The 18,186-nt window shown below is 39.4% G+C and overlaps 1 protein-coding gene across 3 annotated transcripts in view; it reads left to right on the forward strand.

The window, feature by feature from the left end:
• The window catches only part of AFTPH (aftiphilin), a 43,968-nt gene that overhangs the window by 9,178 nt on the left and 16,604 nt on the right, over positions 1-18,186 (forward strand). For all 3 annotated transcript variants that reach the window (XM_048934753.1, XM_048934752.1, XM_048934754.1), the window contains exons 2-6: positions 2,427-4,233; positions 13,040-13,191; positions 13,711-13,837; positions 14,158-14,214; positions 16,162-16,284. In XM_048934753.1, the coding sequence (XP_048790710.1) occupies positions 2,458-4,233; positions 13,040-13,191; positions 13,711-13,837; positions 14,158-14,214; positions 16,162-16,284 (2,235 nt within the window). In that variant the 5' untranslated portion in view covers positions 2,427-2,457. The remainder of the gene's footprint in view (positions 1-2,426; positions 4,234-13,039; positions 13,192-13,710; positions 13,838-14,157; positions 14,215-16,161; positions 16,285-18,186) is intronic.

Genomic DNA, 18,186 nt, shown 5'->3' on the forward strand with positions numbered 1-18,186 from the left:
ATGGACGCCGTTTTCTGTCCCTTCCTGTTATTGTCATTATGTTACTGAAGAGCTACTGATTTGTGACCCCAGGAGTTGCAAGCTCCCGATGCAGTGCTGGTGCACTGTGTCCCCTGCAGCCCTGAAGAGCACTTTCCCCAAAATCTGGTGCCTTGAGATGAGCACAGCTGGTAAACCCCCACATCTTTTGCCTACAAAAGAACAGTCAGCACTTCCACTGTCCAGGGCATTTCTTTGTGTGTAACTGACAGCTCTTCCTCTGCAGTAAAATATTCAGGATACAGTCGTAGTCTGGGTGCACTGGATGTTTAATCTTGGGGCTAATGATTGACTGCACTGAGTTTTGGAAATGTGGAAGTAAAGAGGGAATGACTGCTTGGATAGTTGCAAAGAATAAATGCTGTTATGGTATTTAGTGGATGGAAAACCCAGAAGTTTTAGAAGTAAGCAGGTTGGAGCAATCTCAATGTGAACTCAAACTCATGTTCCACAGGCATCTTGGAATGGATCTGTATGTTCACGTGTGACACTGAACAGCAATTGCTAAAGCTTGATGTAAAACACAGTGCTTTTGGCTGCTGGAGCCTCTGAGATGTGAGAGTGAAGCTTCTCACAAATACCTTGTTGAGCAGCTGGTGCTGAGTAAGCCTATGTGGGAGCTTGTTGACAACTTAAGCTTTATTCCAAACAACACTTCTGCAGTCTTCAGTTTCCATGTTATGTTACAAATTACTTCTTGGTTTCGTTTTGATAAGCAGGCTGTTTTATAACTTAAGAAAAAAAAAAAGGAAGACAAAACACAAAGATAGGATCGATAACCTTAAAGTTATCGGGCCTCCTTGACAAATGCACAGAATTGTTGGGCTGAAGTGCTGTGGCTTGTTGTACTTGAAAAGAACTGCAGAGCTTCATTTGTTGTTGTTATGCCCTTGGCTTGCTGTTGTTTAGGTTCTGTGCTAAGTCCTTGGCCAAATACTTTGGTATTGAGGATTCTTGTTTTATTTTCACTTCAGGAGTGCTGTGAAGTCTGCACTTTAGTAATTAGAAATTCAATTACTTGCTATTTATAACAGTTTCACTTTCTTATTTTTCTATAGGTATTCCTTAGTATGTTGTTGCAATTTATTTATATGAATGTCATTTGGAATGGAAAGAACCCAGTTGCAGATCTCCCTCTATGGGCTCTCTGTTATAAACCACTTAAGTGGTGTGTACAGCTGTAAATATGTAGATGGTGCTACTTAGTCATTAATCATGTGCAATAGTGGAATAAGTCCAGCCTATTTTTTGGAGGTTGGGGGAAAACAGTTCATATCTTGACTGTGCCTGGAGTAGTTTGCAATGTTGAGTCTCCATCTGTCTATCTAGGCCATGGGAATGCTTTCATACTTTGTTTTTCCTTTTGCATTTAAATATTTTATGGGAAATCTTGCTCCATTCTGCTTTTGAGAATAAACTTTGCTGGAGAAGTTAGCTTTGCTCTGGGCTTGGAAGGTGCTTACTGTGGCTTTTTCCAACTGGGGGTTTGTAGGACAAAAGCAGGCGGGCGGCAGCAGTTGGGGGGCAGCACGCTTTGGCTTGGAGTTATGAAATCCAAAGAACCTGATAGAAATCCATGAACAGGTAGAGACTTAAACAGTCAAAATCACAGCTAGAATTATAATGGTAGCTTCTCCCAGTGTTCCTACATTGTTTCAGTGCTTGTGGAAATAGCTTTAGGAATCTTTGAAGCTGCTGTCTGAAGGTGTCTTAAGTACGTGATTGTTGGCTGTCCATCAGGTAGTTTAATTACTGTCACACAGTCAACTGAAGGCACAGCTGTGTGTGGGAGAAAGTGGACCAGGGCAAGTGGCTATTTCATGAATTGCTGGTGACAACAAATTGGCAACTGGTGGATTAAAGCTCGACTTGGTTGCATTATTATACTGCACAACAGTTTAAGATAAATGTATTTCATGGTATGGTGTTTCAGTGCTGTCTGCCGAGAAGTGTAGTCATGTAGTTGTTTACAAGAGTCTTGAAACATCCTCGGTAGTTTCCTTGTGACTTCTAAAACAGGAAAATTGCTTAAAAATGAGTCTGAGGAATTCTTGGCACCACCTTTATAATGTGCTTTATGTATCCTGTAGAACTGCTGCTGAAAGATAGTTGTCCTAGGCTTGAGCTGAGGCTGCCATCCTTTTTTTTTGCCTGTCTTATGTTGTAAGCCTTGCTTGGCTTCTTTGTAGAGAAGGAAAACAGTATCTTCAAATATTGCAAGTTATGCATAAACATTCTGCAGATATTTTACATAGTGGTATCTTATCTTCCTTTCTTGTCAAATATGAATGACATTTACCTACACATGAACTTCTAAAATGTGAAACATTTAACAACAAAAAAAAAACCATGATCAGAATTCCAACAGTTTATTTTTTCTTTTACAGAAATATATTGACTTTGGACTGGAACTAAACAATGGAACCAGATATTATTCGAATGTACTCCTCATCCCCTCCACCGCTTGACAATGGAGCTGATGATGATGATGAAGACGAATTTGGAGAATTTGGAGGATTTTCTGGTGTGAGCACTGCTGGTGTAGCTTTTGCTGATTTTGATGCAGCAGACTACAGCCATCCAAAGGAGGAATTTATACCCACAAATCATTTTATACCCCTTCATGATTATTCTGACAATGTAGCTAGCATTGCAACTTTCACATCTGTTAAAAATGTTAAAGACTGCATTGCAGAGCTTCCTACTTCTCCTAAGGAACTTTCTGATGCGTTAGCTACTAGTACCAGCAAAGAAAAATCTAAGTTTAGAACTTCAGGTACTGCTTTTGATGTAAGTTTAGAAGACGTAAACAAGAAAGGGGAACAAAGAGAGAACACTGGGAAGTCAGAGGGGTTTTCTTCTGATGTTAGAACTGATATAACAGTTGAAAGCCAAGATGAGCAAATAGATGCTTGTAATGGTGAAAAACTTCCATGTCTAGAGATTCTAACAAATGGATTTGCAGCATTGGACCCTGTAAATCCTCAGGGAACAGAAGATCTAGACAACATCAGTGATTCAAAGGGACTAAAAACTGTTAGCAGCTATAGTACTGAGCTAAGTTTGAACTCAATTCCTAGCTCAGGTGAAGGTTTTGCAGATTTTGCTACATTCTCAAACAGAAAAACAATCAATGTAGGGGGAACAGGGCCTACAATATGCAGCGTTCTTAGTGAAAGAGACTCTCTGAACATTCAGGAAAACAACAGAATAAACAGAGCAATTCATACTGAAGAAGAGACTTGTACTGCAGAAGTTAGCTGTGAACAGGATTCCTCAGCACTGGAAGGTAATCAATTTACTATTTCTAGTACGTTTCAAACAACTGGAAGTTCAATATGCACTACTGAAAATGGAGAAAACAATGGAAGGAGAAAACAACGTGATGAGGAAAATGGCAAAGATTTTTCTCAGCTTGATGGTTTTTCAGGAACAGAGGACATCAAAATTGGTGAGGTTGAAACCTTAAGCACTGATCTCCAAGGAGAAAATGTGGGCGATTCTGAAGAAGTTAAGAATGGTGGAAGCAGTGCTGAAGTTGTAGCTTGCTGCATCACACAGGATGATGAATTTGGTGATTTTGGTTCAGTCAGCAGTGCGTCTTCTGCTTTCATTAATGCTCAAGAATCAACAGATGCTTCAGCTTTAGAGGGAACTTCAGAACAGCCTGCACTTGTTAGCCAACATAATGATGCATTTGGTGAATTCAGGGACACAAGTACTGTTTCTCAGCTGCCAGCAGAGTTGGATCAAGCTAACCTAAATCAGACTGCTGATACTTTAGAATGTGATGCTACCAGTAAAACTTCTGGCTTAGACTTCCAGCATACTACTGAGGTAGAAAATGGCGATGATAGTGAATTTGGAGACTTTGATTCCGTGCCAAAATCTCAAGATGAGAGCCTTGCTTTTCAGGACTCTGACGACTTTGCGGACTTCAGTTCAGCAGGTTGTAACCAGGCTACCGACTGGAATGCTTTTGAAGATGAAGAAAAGGACAGCTGTTCTTGGGCTGCCTTTGGAGATGAGCAAGCTGGCGAGTCTCATCACAGAAAAGAGACGTGGCAGTCGCATAGGACAGATACATCTGCAAGGAGTGATGGCCCAGTATTGCACAAGACTGACAGTTTTGCTTCAGTGTCTTTCCAGGGAACTACCAGTAAGCAGTCTCAAGAACCAGCACCTTCAGTTCAGGTAAGGGTGTTTCTGATTTTGCTTGCTCAGAATTATTCTGCTTTTCTGCATAAAGCTCTTCCTGGTTCCTGCTTCTGCAGAGAACAGATGTTTGGATAGTCCTTATTTGTCTTGTGGGAGAGTTTTAATTTGGCTGGTGAGAAAGGCTGGCATGTAATAGTATGCTGCATTTACTTCTTTTATCTTCTGCACTATTACTTCCTGCAGGAAAAAAGAGCTGGGTCTGTCGAAATTTGTATGCATTTGTTCTGAAAATTATACGCAGTCCTTATATAAACTGATCAAAGTAATAAGCCATCATCAGCATTTCAGAGTCTGCGATAGCTCTTCCTTTGCTTCGTAGTTTATGGCTTTTTTGGGAGTTCTCTGATGTTTCCTTCTCATTAAACAGGTGTAAAATAAGCGTCTGAAAGCTGGGGCAACTAGTTCCCAACTTTTTTTCAGCACCATTCTGTACTGTGTTTGCAAGTATCTGATTAAAAATGATGATTCAATTTGTTAATAGTTGTGCTTATTTGCTTAGAGAGCATGATCAGAAGGCATCTGACTTTGCGGGCCAGCGCTGTTGCTATTTGTTTCAAAATAGTCAGTGAGGTGATGATCAAATATAGCCTCCTGTTCTGTCCCTAATAGTCCAACTCCTGGGAGACTCTGTTATGTCAGTTATGGTGAACTCCACAACACTGCAAATCGATAACTTCTTGAAGATGCTGCTGTATCCAGGAGTGAAGTAGGATCATTTCTTACCTCCTAGGTTTTCTGCCTTAGCTGCTAAATGTGTATTAATTCCTTCTTAGGTCTTTTCACAAGTCATCTTTGAGATCTGTGCCTGTTCACTGATAGATACATTTTTATAAGGATTTAATACTACCTTATACAAAATTTAAGGCAACTTGGCTTTAAAATTCTGGCTCTTTTTAATTAAGTCATTCCAGGTGAGTAGTTTAGAATATATTCTCTTTCTGAAACATGTAGCAGCACCAGCAGTAAGGGGCTGGTGATAGTAAGTATCTAAGTTTTGAAACTTCTCTGACAACAGGAGAAAATGAGGTAAGTCCCTGTAAGGCTCCTGTAGACTTGATGACAGCCCTCTCTCTTTAGGCTTCTTACCAATGACAGACAAAATGGGTTTTCAAAGGAAGGCTGTGACAGCCAGAGCTTTGCAAACATAAGCAAGTAAAACAGCTTCTAGGGCTAATCCCTGAGTTCTTGTCACTTTAAAAGGTATGAGTCTCAGCTCCTGGCACTTCCTGCTTCCTGTTTTGTTCAGTGACTAAGACTCCAAATTTCAGATTGAGTTTGAGACACTAAAAAAGAGTCTCAAATGAACCTACAGATGGATTCTTGTGTCTGTGCAAAACCTTCCTCATTGCAGGGGGCTACCTGAGTGAGGAGGTCCCGTTCTCAAGACACAAACCTATTGTTACCTGCTCTGTTGTTCATTCACCTATGAAATTGTAGAGTGCATGTGTCATTAGTGCACAATTAATCTAACTTGTTCCTGTTTCCACTTGAAATAAGTCGTTCTGAATCTGACAAGGGGTGGGGAGGTTATTTTACTATCATGCTTTCAAGAACTAATCAGAAAGTTTCCAACATTTATTTTTTCTTACAGTTTTCCATACTTCTATGATAGAGTTTCAGTTGAAAACACTTCTGGATGCTGATGCTTATGAAAAAGGAATCTTCAGAGATTCTGTAGTGTTTTTTTCCCTTCCCCACATCTATGGTAGCAACAAACAAGCTCAGCTGCAGTGGGAGCTCTTGGGTGGGCTGTCATGAAGTCATACAGGAATTTGGTTGGACTGTAAACCAACTAAAGATTTTTCTCATTCTTCCTCCGGGCAGCCTGGTCTAGTGGTTGGCAGAACACAGCCCACAGAAGGGGGGTTGAAAGTAGAATGATCTTTGAAGTCTCTTTCAACCCAGACCATTGTATGATTTATACTTTAGTCAGCAGGGACTATTTGGTTATGAAGTGATATTCTGTCTTTCCTGCAAGTGAGGCAGTACAACCCAGAGCTTACTGACTTGCTCTAGCAAGCTGCAGAGGAAGTTGAGCTGGATGAGTTTTCAGTGATGCAACAGTTACCTCAGCCTTGCAACAAATCTTAGTTGCTACATTATTTATCCATTAACTCTTAAAAGCAATAGTTAAATGTTTTGAAAGCTTGTTTTGTGTTCTGCGATCTCTTCAGGTTTTCAAAAGGTCTTTCCAAATCTGCCTATGTTAAATGCTCTGTTTTAATCCAAAGAGCTGCAGTTTGGTATTTTGGAACTAGAAACACTGCTTTGTGTGTTCTGGCTATTGGAATGAATTGAGTCAACATGAGCCAACATGCAGCCCCAGTATTTGGAGTGAGGAATAATAGAAAAGTGATCAAAATCTGAGTTTAATTTTTCTTTCTAAAGATTAAAAGATGTCGTTGAGGTCAAACCACAAAGCAGAGCCATTCTGAACTGCTTGCTAAGAGAGAGAAATAGTGCATGTGCTGGATACTGGAGATAGATGTGAAAATTGAAACTCTGGCATATGCTGCAGGTGTACTGGGATCATTTACAAGATACTGTATACACTTAATCTGTAATGCTGAGGCTAAAAGGCTCGTTGTGGTGTGGTAGTGCAATAGTGCTAAACAGTGTATAAACAGAATGACAGACCTTTGCAAAAGCAGAAAACTGAAAAGTATGCTTAATCAGCAACATTGCTGTATAAATGTGGAAGTGATGTACACAGCAGTGTTCATCCTTCCAGAGAGCAAATGAAAAGAGTTTACCAGTAGCTGAAGTTTCCTCATCATTTGTCTCCACTTATTTTCTTTTCTGTTTATGCATGGCTTTTTTGCTGGATATGAAGGATAGAGCAGAATGTTGTGTTTTCTGATAATAAGGTTCATGTTAGTCCAGCTGTTTTAAAAGCTGTAGATTTTGAATAATGTTTAATTAATAAAGTAGACTTTGCTTGAATTCAGCTAATTAACCTAGTTTTTCCTCATAAAATATAGAATATAAAAGAAGAAAGTAAGGGGAAAAGGTCACAAGTAACAACCTAGTGTAGTAACTTCTAATGGCAAAGAGATCATTAGGCTTTTCTCCTTTGCCTTTGGTCTTAGAGGCTCTCAGAAACCTCCGTATGATTGGAAATGTGTTGTATGTAGTGTGCTGAGCTGCTCTTTTCCATAGCGTTAGGTAATGGTAGGGTAAGTAATAGTATAGGATCATAGAATGGCTTGGGTTGGAGTTCCAGACAAGTTCCAGTTCTCCTGCCACAGGCAGGGTTGCTGGCTGCTAGATCAAGTACTAAATTGGTTTGCTCAGCACCCTATCCAACATGGCCTTCAACACTCCAGGGATGGACATCCACCACCTCTCTGAACAAATGGGGTTATCACATTTAGTTAGAATTACAGAAATATGTAATCCATTAGATTCCAGCTTCTGTGGCTGGAGAACACAGATATTGCAGTCTGTTGTTTGAAGCCATCTTAATACTACTGTGTACCTACTCACACAGTGTTTTTCTTCAGCTGAAGATAAACATTAGTTTGTTCCAGTATAGCTGCAGGCTTGAGTTTAGTTTAGGCCTGCTATTGAGTTTGTTAAAGCTGATTTAGGATGTAGTTGTGGGTGAATTGGTTGATGCTAACGAGTTTTGAGCAAACCTATACTGTACTTTATGCATTAATCTCCTTTATGTGACCACATAGCATGTGTTTACAGGGAACATAAAGCTCACAGTGCAGCTTCTTGCATGAGATAGTGCTGAGCATTAGTCAGCTGAGGGGGTTATTCTGCAGTACTGTGTTAACAGTATATATAGGATTAAGCAAAGCACAAGAACAGTTTTTACCTACAGTAGTCACGGGGGTGGGAGAAACGACTGCACAGCTATGTTCAAGGAGTACAAACATTTCTAGTGGAGGAGGAGATGAGCAATGGTTTCGTTGGAAGACTGAAAGTCTTCCCCAATTCGGCTGAGAGTTAACAAATCTAGAAGAGAGAGAAAAGGAGAGAAACGGCCCTTAAGTGAGATTTGAGAGCCTGTGTGCTGGAGCTCTTCCTCTTCAGGTTGATCAGTGTGGGCGATGTACAGTTACTAAGCCACAAATGTACTTCAAGATGAAGCAAACTTTGGATTGCTGTTGTGTTGAGATTACTTTGTGTTGGCCAGTGAGTGGAGGGTCGTCCTCTTGGAGAAAAGTAACTTCAGGGCAACTCCAAGCCTGGTTGAAAAATGACGCTGCCACTGGATCAGAATAGCAGGACTGATTGAAATAAGGAGTGAGTTTTATGCAGTCTAGTGAGGGAACCATTAAGCATTTTCTGCATTCATGGAAAATGCAAGGCTTGCTCCATTCCTCAGCTGAGGGAGAGGCCTTTCAGCCAGGGGAAGGAGACAGATTCACATTTCTACACTTAACTTCCCTGTGGTGTATAACTCTTGCATCAAACAGTGAAAGAGCTGAGAAGTCTTATTCTTCCCAAGGCCACTAAAATTTTACATGAGCTTTGTAGCCAGGCGAGGAGCTTTATAGTTACTGATTAAACATGTTTTTTGGGGAGTTACTTAGAACTGCCACTCTTATAACTCTTATAGTTACAATATAGTTAACAATTTACTCCTTTATTGGTGAGTTTGTTTGTTTAGCTCTTGTGGCAATATACTTGATTGAATAACTAAGTAGCATTCTCATGCTTACTTGTAAATCTTAGCTTAGGACCTCTATTTCCATTATAAATTATCTAGTAATAAATGAATAATATAAATGAATATAAATACAAATGAAAATAATTCCCTTTGGTTTTTACCTTTTAAGAAATTTCTGGCATTATCTTAAATGTAAGTGCTTTTCAAGGGGAGGAGAGAGAGAGCAGCCACCTCCTTGGAATCGTGAGAAGTTAAGCTGGTGTTCTCTGTAAGCTCTGCTTCTCGTGGCTCAGGACTTTTTATGCCTGCAGCTCTTCTCCTGCTGCTCTGTGAAGGTGCTCTGTTTGCTAAGCAGATCCTTCACGTTAGAGAAATGAATGTGACACTTCACCTGGAGAAGTATTCAAGTAGTTGTGTGGTGAAAGCTTTGATTCATGTTGACTGTTTATGTAGCATAACCCAAATATATTGTCTTTACAGCAAGCTGCAGCATCTCTTTGCACAGCTGTTATCACTGCTGCAGAGAGCTGGGGGGGATTTATGTTGCTCTGTGGCCATGTTAGCCTTAGTATGTTAAGGAATGCATTGGTTTTGTAGTCTTGGAGAGGAAAAACAAATTCTGTAAACCGTGTACTTTGGTCTTCCAGCTCACAGGTCTGGATCTTATTTCTTCTGTTTACACAGCATAGAAGATAAGTTCTAACCCTGTGGCTATAGCTTTCACCTGAAAGTTTGTTATGTCTGTGATATTTTGATTGTTTCAGGTGTCGGCTACCAAATAGCTTACATATTTCTCAAGAACTTTTGTGCAGTCACAGAAACTATGGATTTTTATATTTGTCACTGGAGAATCACAGTTAATTTTTAGAATGGCTGCTCTGGCCTTCATTTACACCTTTAGTAGGTGCCTGTAAGAATTATTCCTGTCAAACTGCAGTGAAGAATTCTCAAGTATCAAATATTTCAGTACCTCAGAAAGTGCAAGAAAGCTTTTTCTTTCAAGACTATGACTATATCAGCCTAGGGAGAGTGCCCTTTCCCTAGTGAAGAAGGCATATCTGGGGAGTTAGTTGGTGATGTGGTGTGTGGGTACTGGAAGTTAGAAGTTTCCTCAAAGTACACTGAATTCTTACAAGATTTTTCTTGCTGAAAGTCCCGTTCCTACTGTCCATGACACCAATTACATTTTGTTAGTTTGCTTTACGCAAACAAGAGAATGAGGTTTGTAGGAGAGAAATGTTTAAATTAATTTCAAAATCTTGCCAATGCTGTCTGTAGCTGGGCACTGTCAGTGCAATATTCCCTTAACAATTAGAAGAAAAACTTCCTTGAAGGACACTGCCACTGCTGGAGATACGTGCGTACGTATATCCATCCCTCTGTCTATTTGCACACATAGAAGTAATTCTTCTGGTTTGCTATGGAAACAGTTCTTCTCTACTATATATAAGTAAGGGCCAAGTACTTCTGGAGACTTAGAAAAGATGAAGGGAAGTGCAGAGAATGCTATAATTAAACTGCTTGAAATTGTGGCACAATTTTTGAGCTCAAATTTGAGATTGAGTTCTGAGTTGGTTCATGGAGACCTTCTCTTAGTTCTTTCATTATCTAAGTCTGTTCTTGGTCACTAGTGTGTTCTCAAATGTCTCTCCTTTTCAAGAAACCTGATGCCTTGCTTTTGTCATGATACAGTGCCTTTCTTCTGACTCTTCCCTGTCTCTAGGAATATATGTCTCTGCTGTATTATTAAATGAAAGGAACTTCACCCATTCATGTGCATTAATAGCAACTGACTCATTGCAGACAGTTATAAAGAATAACTTAAGGAGAGCGTGCTTTTGTATGCTGAAGCATTGAGATAGAATCCAGAATGATGTTTAGTTGTACTAAATTACTGTCTTTGTTTTGATCAATAAATGCAAAACAGTCTAAGGGTATTGTAACAGATAATGTGACTTGTACTGTATGGCCATAGTGGCTGGGCATTAAGGCATGACTAAACTTAAAAGGAACGTGCTACACTGTGGAATGTGACTCACTACAGTCAGAAAATACCAGTGGGATAATGAAGAGGAGGGGAAAAAAATGAGTCAGGAATGCTGTGTAATTCAGATCATTTGATAATATGTTAATAGTGGCATTTTGGTGTAATGCTTTGCAGATGTCTTATAACTGATCTGCTGGCTGTCCCTGTATGTCAGGCATATGCACATGTATATGGTATGAAAACTGATGAGGTGGTAAGCAAGTTAACTGTCCTGCTTTCTGTGGTTAGGAGCTGGATAGGGAGAATAGACTTCTGAGACCTCATCTTACTGCAGCACAAAGAATCACCGTGTTCTGATTGCTTGATCTTTGCATCTGTATAGTTTGCTGCTGTATGTGCTCAGTGGTTTGCTGCATTGCGATGAGATGAGGCAAAGAAACAAAAATTCTGATGGGAAATACTGTAGATGCTCACTGTGAAGCTGATGTTCTGTGTGCCTGAACGTGTGTCCCAGCTGTATTGGTTGGTCTAGTCAAAATACATAACTTCTTCCTGCAGCCCTCTCATCTCTGAACCTTAAAGAACTTCAGTTGTAAGAGGAAACCTCACTCTGAGGTCTGTGTTAGCGAATGTGGCACTACTGCTGGAATATGCTGTGTGTCCACGGGAGGGCTCTGCAGGCACAGCTCTGCTGGCACGTGCTGAAGGATGGATGCCCGTGGGATTGCTGCCTCCTCTGCTCCTCGTCCACATCCCCAGCAGAGCAGCGGGGCGTTGGAGCTGCTGGGTGCTGCCCATTATACAGGGCAGCAGATTATCACAGAGTGCCTGTTGAGGAGCTCCAGGTGAGAGTGAACAAGAGAGGGAGATGCCAAGCTTGCATCCTAGCTAGAAGAGCGATTCATGTTATTCTGTTAAAAGTAAGTACGTTAAACAAGAGGCTTAGGGTTCATTTTAGGAGCATATGATGCAGTTGGTACTTTTTCTTAAATGATGTCTTAAAGACATTGCTGGTTACCTGTTTCTAACTGGTAGAACAGGGCTGAGAAAAAACATGTGCTGTTTTAGTGCTCCATCTGCTGTCAGTTCACACAGCTGTAATGAAGTTGAAGTTCTGAACTTAAAAAGAAAAGCAGCTTACTGTGCTTGCCAAAAAAAGGGGGCTTTTAAAAGTGTTTTTTATTGGGAGATTTCTGTAGTGGTGAGAAGTGCAGGAGAGATGCTTCCTGTACTGGGAACAAGTTTCTGTCTTCCTTGTATCCTGGAGCTTCCTTCCCCCAAACAGGCACTGAAATGATGGTGATATCAGGACACAGTTACAACTACTTCTACAAGTACATTGTGCAAACCATGTGCTGCTCTAGCTGGCTTCTTACTTGGCTGAAATACAACTAAATGGGCTTTTCTGTTGGGGGTGGTTTGTTTTTTGTTTGTTTAAAGTTATTTGGCTGGGACAGAAACATTCCCAAAGTTGGTTTTTAAGCCCTGCAGGATTGCAGCATTCAGCATCAACTGTCTGAATTGTGAACACGAGGAAAGGGAAACTGCTGGGAGAAAAGTGATTCTACATGCAAATGATTGATATTAACACATTTTTAGGAAGCGTGCAGTCTTTGCATTATCAATGTTCTTGGTCATTATTTTCAAGCTACGTTTTGTGAGGCTTTCAGCCAGATACTTCTTATAACAAGTGAGATTGTCTTCTCAATCCCCATTACGTATCAAGTTTGGATGGAAAGGCACCGACTTTAAATGAAATGATCTGTTTTCCAATTTGCATTTCAGGTAACATTGAGTACCAAAAATGTGTTCAATAAAACTCTTAGAGTGCATAGAAATTGAGACTTTCATGTATTTTAAGTAAATATAGCTTAATACTTTTTGCATCTATATCTTTTGCTAACTTATAACAAAGAGTAACTCTAGCAAGATCTGTTCTGAACTCTTCTGTAAGAGCTCATCGTAGAGAGGATAAGACCCTTTCTCAGTAGCTAACAGCTTGTATTTAGTGGTAAGAAAGTCCTGTGGTTCACTGGTGTCTCTGTAGCTTGAGGTAAGTGAAGCTTTGCATCAGCTACCAATTGTTTTCTGTTGTAATTTTGTAATTTCAGACTAGCTTTCTTAATAACAGTTAACAAAAGTCCATGTAAATATCTTTCTCTTTGATATAGACAACATTGTTATGTCGTCTGGAACGAATATTTGAAGTCTGTTTTCCTTCCATGCCTGTTCTTGAAATTGAAAAAGAAATAACTTCCTTGAATCGTTTGCTGGAAGCAGGTGAAAAGCAGACAGCAACTGAGGAGACCTTAGCAAATACTGGGTAAGAAACTGCTAACACAGCTTATTTGAAGTGAATTAGAAATATGTCTTCTGTGGGAGCTTAAAACACGCTGTAGTAATTCAAAACGAGTGGTTTCCATTGATTATTTTGAAAAAGTATTGAGTAAGATTAGCCATCCAGCAGAATGGTTGTTTGCTGTGATTACACTGTAGCAGGGTGTTTTACTTAGTCAGCAGCATCTCTTCTAAGTGATGTCTCTGTTAATCAGAAGATATCTTATTAGTTACACTTGCTGTAAAGTGCTGTATTTATTTGTATGATGGTGAAATCTAAGTAGGCCTTGTTCTGCCAGCTGTGGACATCATTTTCCAATTAGAAGTCTGAAATATAATTGTTACAAGAGCTCTGTACAGCTCTGGTTCCCCAGAGTGCCATGCTTGGGTATAAGTTTAATTGGAATGTACATTAAGATGCTTGTATTAAAAATGAGAATCCAAGCTGAAAGCTGGTAAGGTGCTGTTCCTGTTGGTGACGTTCGATTTCTGATGGGTCGTGTAGGGAACTGAGGGATGTGTGGACAGAGCTGCAGGATATCCACGATGCGTATGGACTGCGATACCAGTGGGGAGGCTCCCACAGCAACAAAAAGCTTCTGTGCTCCTTGGGAATCGACACAAGAAATATTGTGAGTCTGTCAATAAGGCTTTTGAAATAACCGGCCTGCTTTGAAGGCAGTGTTAAATTGAAGTGGTTCTGTATGAATGCTTGTTTCTTAATTGGATAGCTGCACTAAGCATGGCTTTTCATGGCATACTGTCTTACAACTTAAAGTTCTTATGCTTCCTGTTAATATTAAAAGTTTTATTTGTTTTAACCATTGTGTTTAACAATGTCTGTTCTCTTATACTAGTCTCATGTAAGTTTGAAACAACATTGAAACAATATTATGATCACTGAAACAGCATGGCAAAATCTCTTAAGAAAATTTTCTTGTTGTTTTCTCAGCTCTTTACAGGCAACAAGAAACAACCTGTCATAGTGCCCATGTATGCAGCAGGACTGGTAAGCTTTCTTGGTATTATGCTTTTTTTTATAATTGCCACAGCACTATATAGTCAAATACATTAAATAGCACTAAGCATAAAGTAATTATGGAAGCTGTCTGTAAGTCCAGTTATGGCTTAGGCATCAGTTGAAATTGTACAAAAGGATAATTAAATGCACAATTTTTGTGATACATGTAAGCACGTATTTTAATATTTGAAATGAAAAAATATTGATTTACCTCATAAAGCAAACTATCTAACATGGTAGGCTAGCTAGTCTAAGGGTTTTATAAAAAGAAAAATTGATCAAAGTAGTATACTAATGTGTAAGTGGCAATAAGTTCTTATTTCTTAACTATTGAATACAAAGGGGAGATGTAAAAATGTCAGTTGAAACTTGATGCAGGAAACTAGAGGGTTAAAGAGTAGCTAGAAATAATGAATGAGCATGACAATAAATCAAGATGTCAATTCAGAGCAGCAGTTGTGGGGAGCCCTGGCACTGAGACCAGATGCTTTAAAGAAAGATTAAGAACGGGTAGGTAGCTACAGTATTCCATTGCTTGTGTAATGGAAGGAAATGTTCTCAACTCTCTGTAGCATTCCTCTTCATGCAGCTGTTTCTCTGTGAGACTGCTTATTAATTACCTGGTTGCATCTTAATGCCCCCCGATCAAAAGAGAGGCATGGTAATGCTTTATAGTGTTACTGGCATATTAATAAAGGTCCTACACACGTGTTAATAAGGGACCCACATATGGATGTGTATATAAAAAAAATTCTGCAGGAGTGGAGTCTGCAGTTCCTAAGAATTCCAGTTCTTCTAAATTATGTTTTTCTTCTGCTTTTCCTACCTTTTCCACTTCTTCCCTTTTCCCTTCCTGCCCCTAAACTCTGCTCCAAGCCAATAGACTGTTTAGGCAGGAAGACATATTATATGGAAAGTGTTGTTGTATTGCCCCTAGTGTTAAATAAAAATAGCAAGTGTAATTTACATTTGTGTAGACTGAAGGAAAGCCAAGTAACCTGCTGTAGTAGGATCAGCTGTTTGCACTGAAGTTGTTGCTCTGCAGTTCTTGCTTGGCATTTCAGTAACAGCAAAATTATTCAGAAGATAAGATTTGCATTTTTTGCTTGTTTGTTTAGTACTACCTATATATTTTATATATGTATGTTTGTGTAGCTTTTCAGAAAAAAAGTGTGTGTTCTTTTTAATATGACCATTCACAAATTGAATATAAAAGGATTAGTTTTCTTTGGCTTAGTATAATTTAATCCATGGGTTAATTTTCTAGAGTGACTTCTGTACTTAATTCCTAGAGCAGTTGTTTTCTGATGTATCAAGGTCACCTCATGCACTTCTTTGGATGTAAGCACGGTATCCTGTTAAACCAGGAGATAACACATCTCTGAGCAACTGCTGTTCTTTTCATGTAACTGCTTGAATGTGACATGCAATTTTTTTTTGCAATGGATTGTTGTTGCTGTTGAATTATCTCCTTTAAAATATGCTAGTAACAAATGCAGTGGTTTTATTTTCTCATACTTCCTTGTTCAGAGGTGCTTTGCCTATCCTGGGGTGGGCCTTTGTCCATCTATAGATCTTCTTTGCTTTTTTCAATATAGATCTTCTTTATTCAGGAAGATCAAAGATCAGTCATCATCTGTATAGCTCTTCTTCAGCTTCTGGACAAAAACCTGAAGTTTGAACCACTTAAAGCAAACAAAAGAAGTTGTATTTGTTTATTTTCTTAATGCTTTTGAAGGCATTTTGTCTATGTCAATAATTACAGTTCTTAGGATCATTCTCCAAACTGATAATTTGACTGGTTTCTTCTGAATTACTTAATTGTTGAACCAGAATGAATGCATTCCTTTCCAGTGTCTGCAGTTCCTGGAATCTACATGTGTGTGCGTATTCATGCCTGCAGGCATCTGAGCTTCTATTTTATTTTATTTTTAGGGTATGCTTGAGCCTACCAAGGAACCTTTGAAACCAATATCTGCAGCAGAAAAGATAGCTTCCATAGGACAGACACCTCCTGTATCACCAGAGATGAACACATGTGCATCTGATCAGTTCCAGGTAAAAACCAGAGAGGGAGGGAGAGAGAAAAAGAATGAATGAGGGGAATAATGGAATGCCTTGCCTCTTCCTTCATGTTTTAATCAAGTTTTCAAAGGCACCTGTATCAAAGGCAGGTGTTCCTTGCGTCAGATTGAAGACATACTGTTGGATCTACTCCTCATGTGTGACTGGAAGGGAATCCCCATGATAAGACTACAGCATTTGGTGGCCAAAATTTAAGAGTCCTGATGATATCTACTGGTATATAGCAAGTTAGTTTAAAAGTCTTTCCTCTGGCTGATGTTCTGTCTTTCCTTTATCTTAAGCTTATCATAGTTTGGCAGTATTTGCAGATACGCTGTTTATGTGTTTCTTTTCCCGTTCACTTTCAGAGAGACATAAAAAGCCCAGTTGCCTGGAAAAGGGATTCTGGGTACAATCATTACGAGCACCTTGATTGTACCTTGAGTACCTGATTATATATATATTTCTCATTCTCTGAGTTCTGTGTCAGATTTTTGTGAACAATTATCCGTTGAACAGCTCAAAGTACTTCTCTAGTTTCTGTTGTCTGAGCCTGATACAGAATGAGTTCAGGGAAGCTTAGGAGTAAGTTTTGAATCCTCTGAATTCAAAATTTTGTGGCTGTTTTTTTCGTTGTTGCTGTTTTTCTGGTATTCTAATATTAGAAGACCTTTTCTGTGGTGTGTTGTAGTGTGCCTGGTTGGCAGCGAGCTAGCAAGATGCGCAGAGACATTTGATTTTCTTTTTACCATGTTGCTACAATCATGCTTGGCATGTATTCAGAGAAAGTCAGCTGTGTCTGTCCTTAGCACAGGTTTTGTTTAATCTGCCCACCATTTGGTTACTTGCTGTGCTTGTGACTTCTGATTGAGGGCATTCTAGAACGAGTTATCTACCTAACCTTAATTCTGGGTAGAGTGATTTCCTTGCACTTGCTGCTTTGCTGTAGTGCAGAGCTCTAACTTAGGTGCTTGTAACGGTGGAAAAATCTTTTTTGCTGTGGAATAGCAGTGTGTCAGTGGGCTCAGTACTGAGGTTGTTTATAATCAAGTGCATGTTTGGTGACACTTCCTATATCTACTGACCCACATGAATTCTGTAATTGAACTGAGCAGCTGAAGTATATATTTAAAAAAGATAAGATTATTGCAACCACTCTGAGCTGAAGGAATCGTGTCTAGCTTCTATATTGGAATGGATTTAGAAAATTTCACTGGCTCTTTACAAAGTTCAAGTTTTTACTGGGAAAAGCATAGATTAAACCCTATAACGTAGAGAGCTGCAAGAGCCTGGGAGATAGCAGTATCTCTGAGTATCCCATCTTCTTCATTGCCTGGCAGTCCTTGTGTTGAGTGCTGAAAATGTGAACCTCTGCTTATCAAAGTCCATATTTTCCTTAGTCGTGAGTGTTTTGTACTTTTGGATACTTCTGTAGCAGATTATCCAGATACTTGTCACAGCTGCTTGATTTTCTTGTCCCTTAGCTAACTGTTCTGACAAGTACATTTCAGTTCAATAGTTGTGACCCATCAATACATATAAAAAGCTTTCATGGCATCTGTCTGCATTGCTGGCCTTAAATTATTTTCCTTCATCAGAGACAAATACTAAAAAAAAGCTTCTGGAAAAGAGAAGATTTAAAGCTCTAACCTTTAAGAACACCAAGAGGCTGCAGTTAAGTGGCATTAAGCTTCTTGGTGTGGACAATCAGCAGTGATCTCAGACATTGTGATTCTGTCTTGGCATTATATTCTCTTAATTCCTGGTGGTTTTAGCTTGCTTTTGGAAAACTAAGTTTGCTTCACATCATACAGGCTGCTTTTTAGGAATATTCTGCATTTTAATGATATTGAGAAAACATACCCAAACTTTCCTAAACATTTCATTATGAACTGT

This window comes from Lagopus muta, chromosome 2, assembly GCF_023343835.1.
Source record: "Lagopus muta isolate bLagMut1 chromosome 2, bLagMut1 primary, whole genome shotgun sequence".
In the NCBI taxonomy this organism is placed as follows: domain Eukaryota; kingdom Metazoa; phylum Chordata; class Aves; order Galliformes; family Phasianidae; genus Lagopus; species Lagopus muta.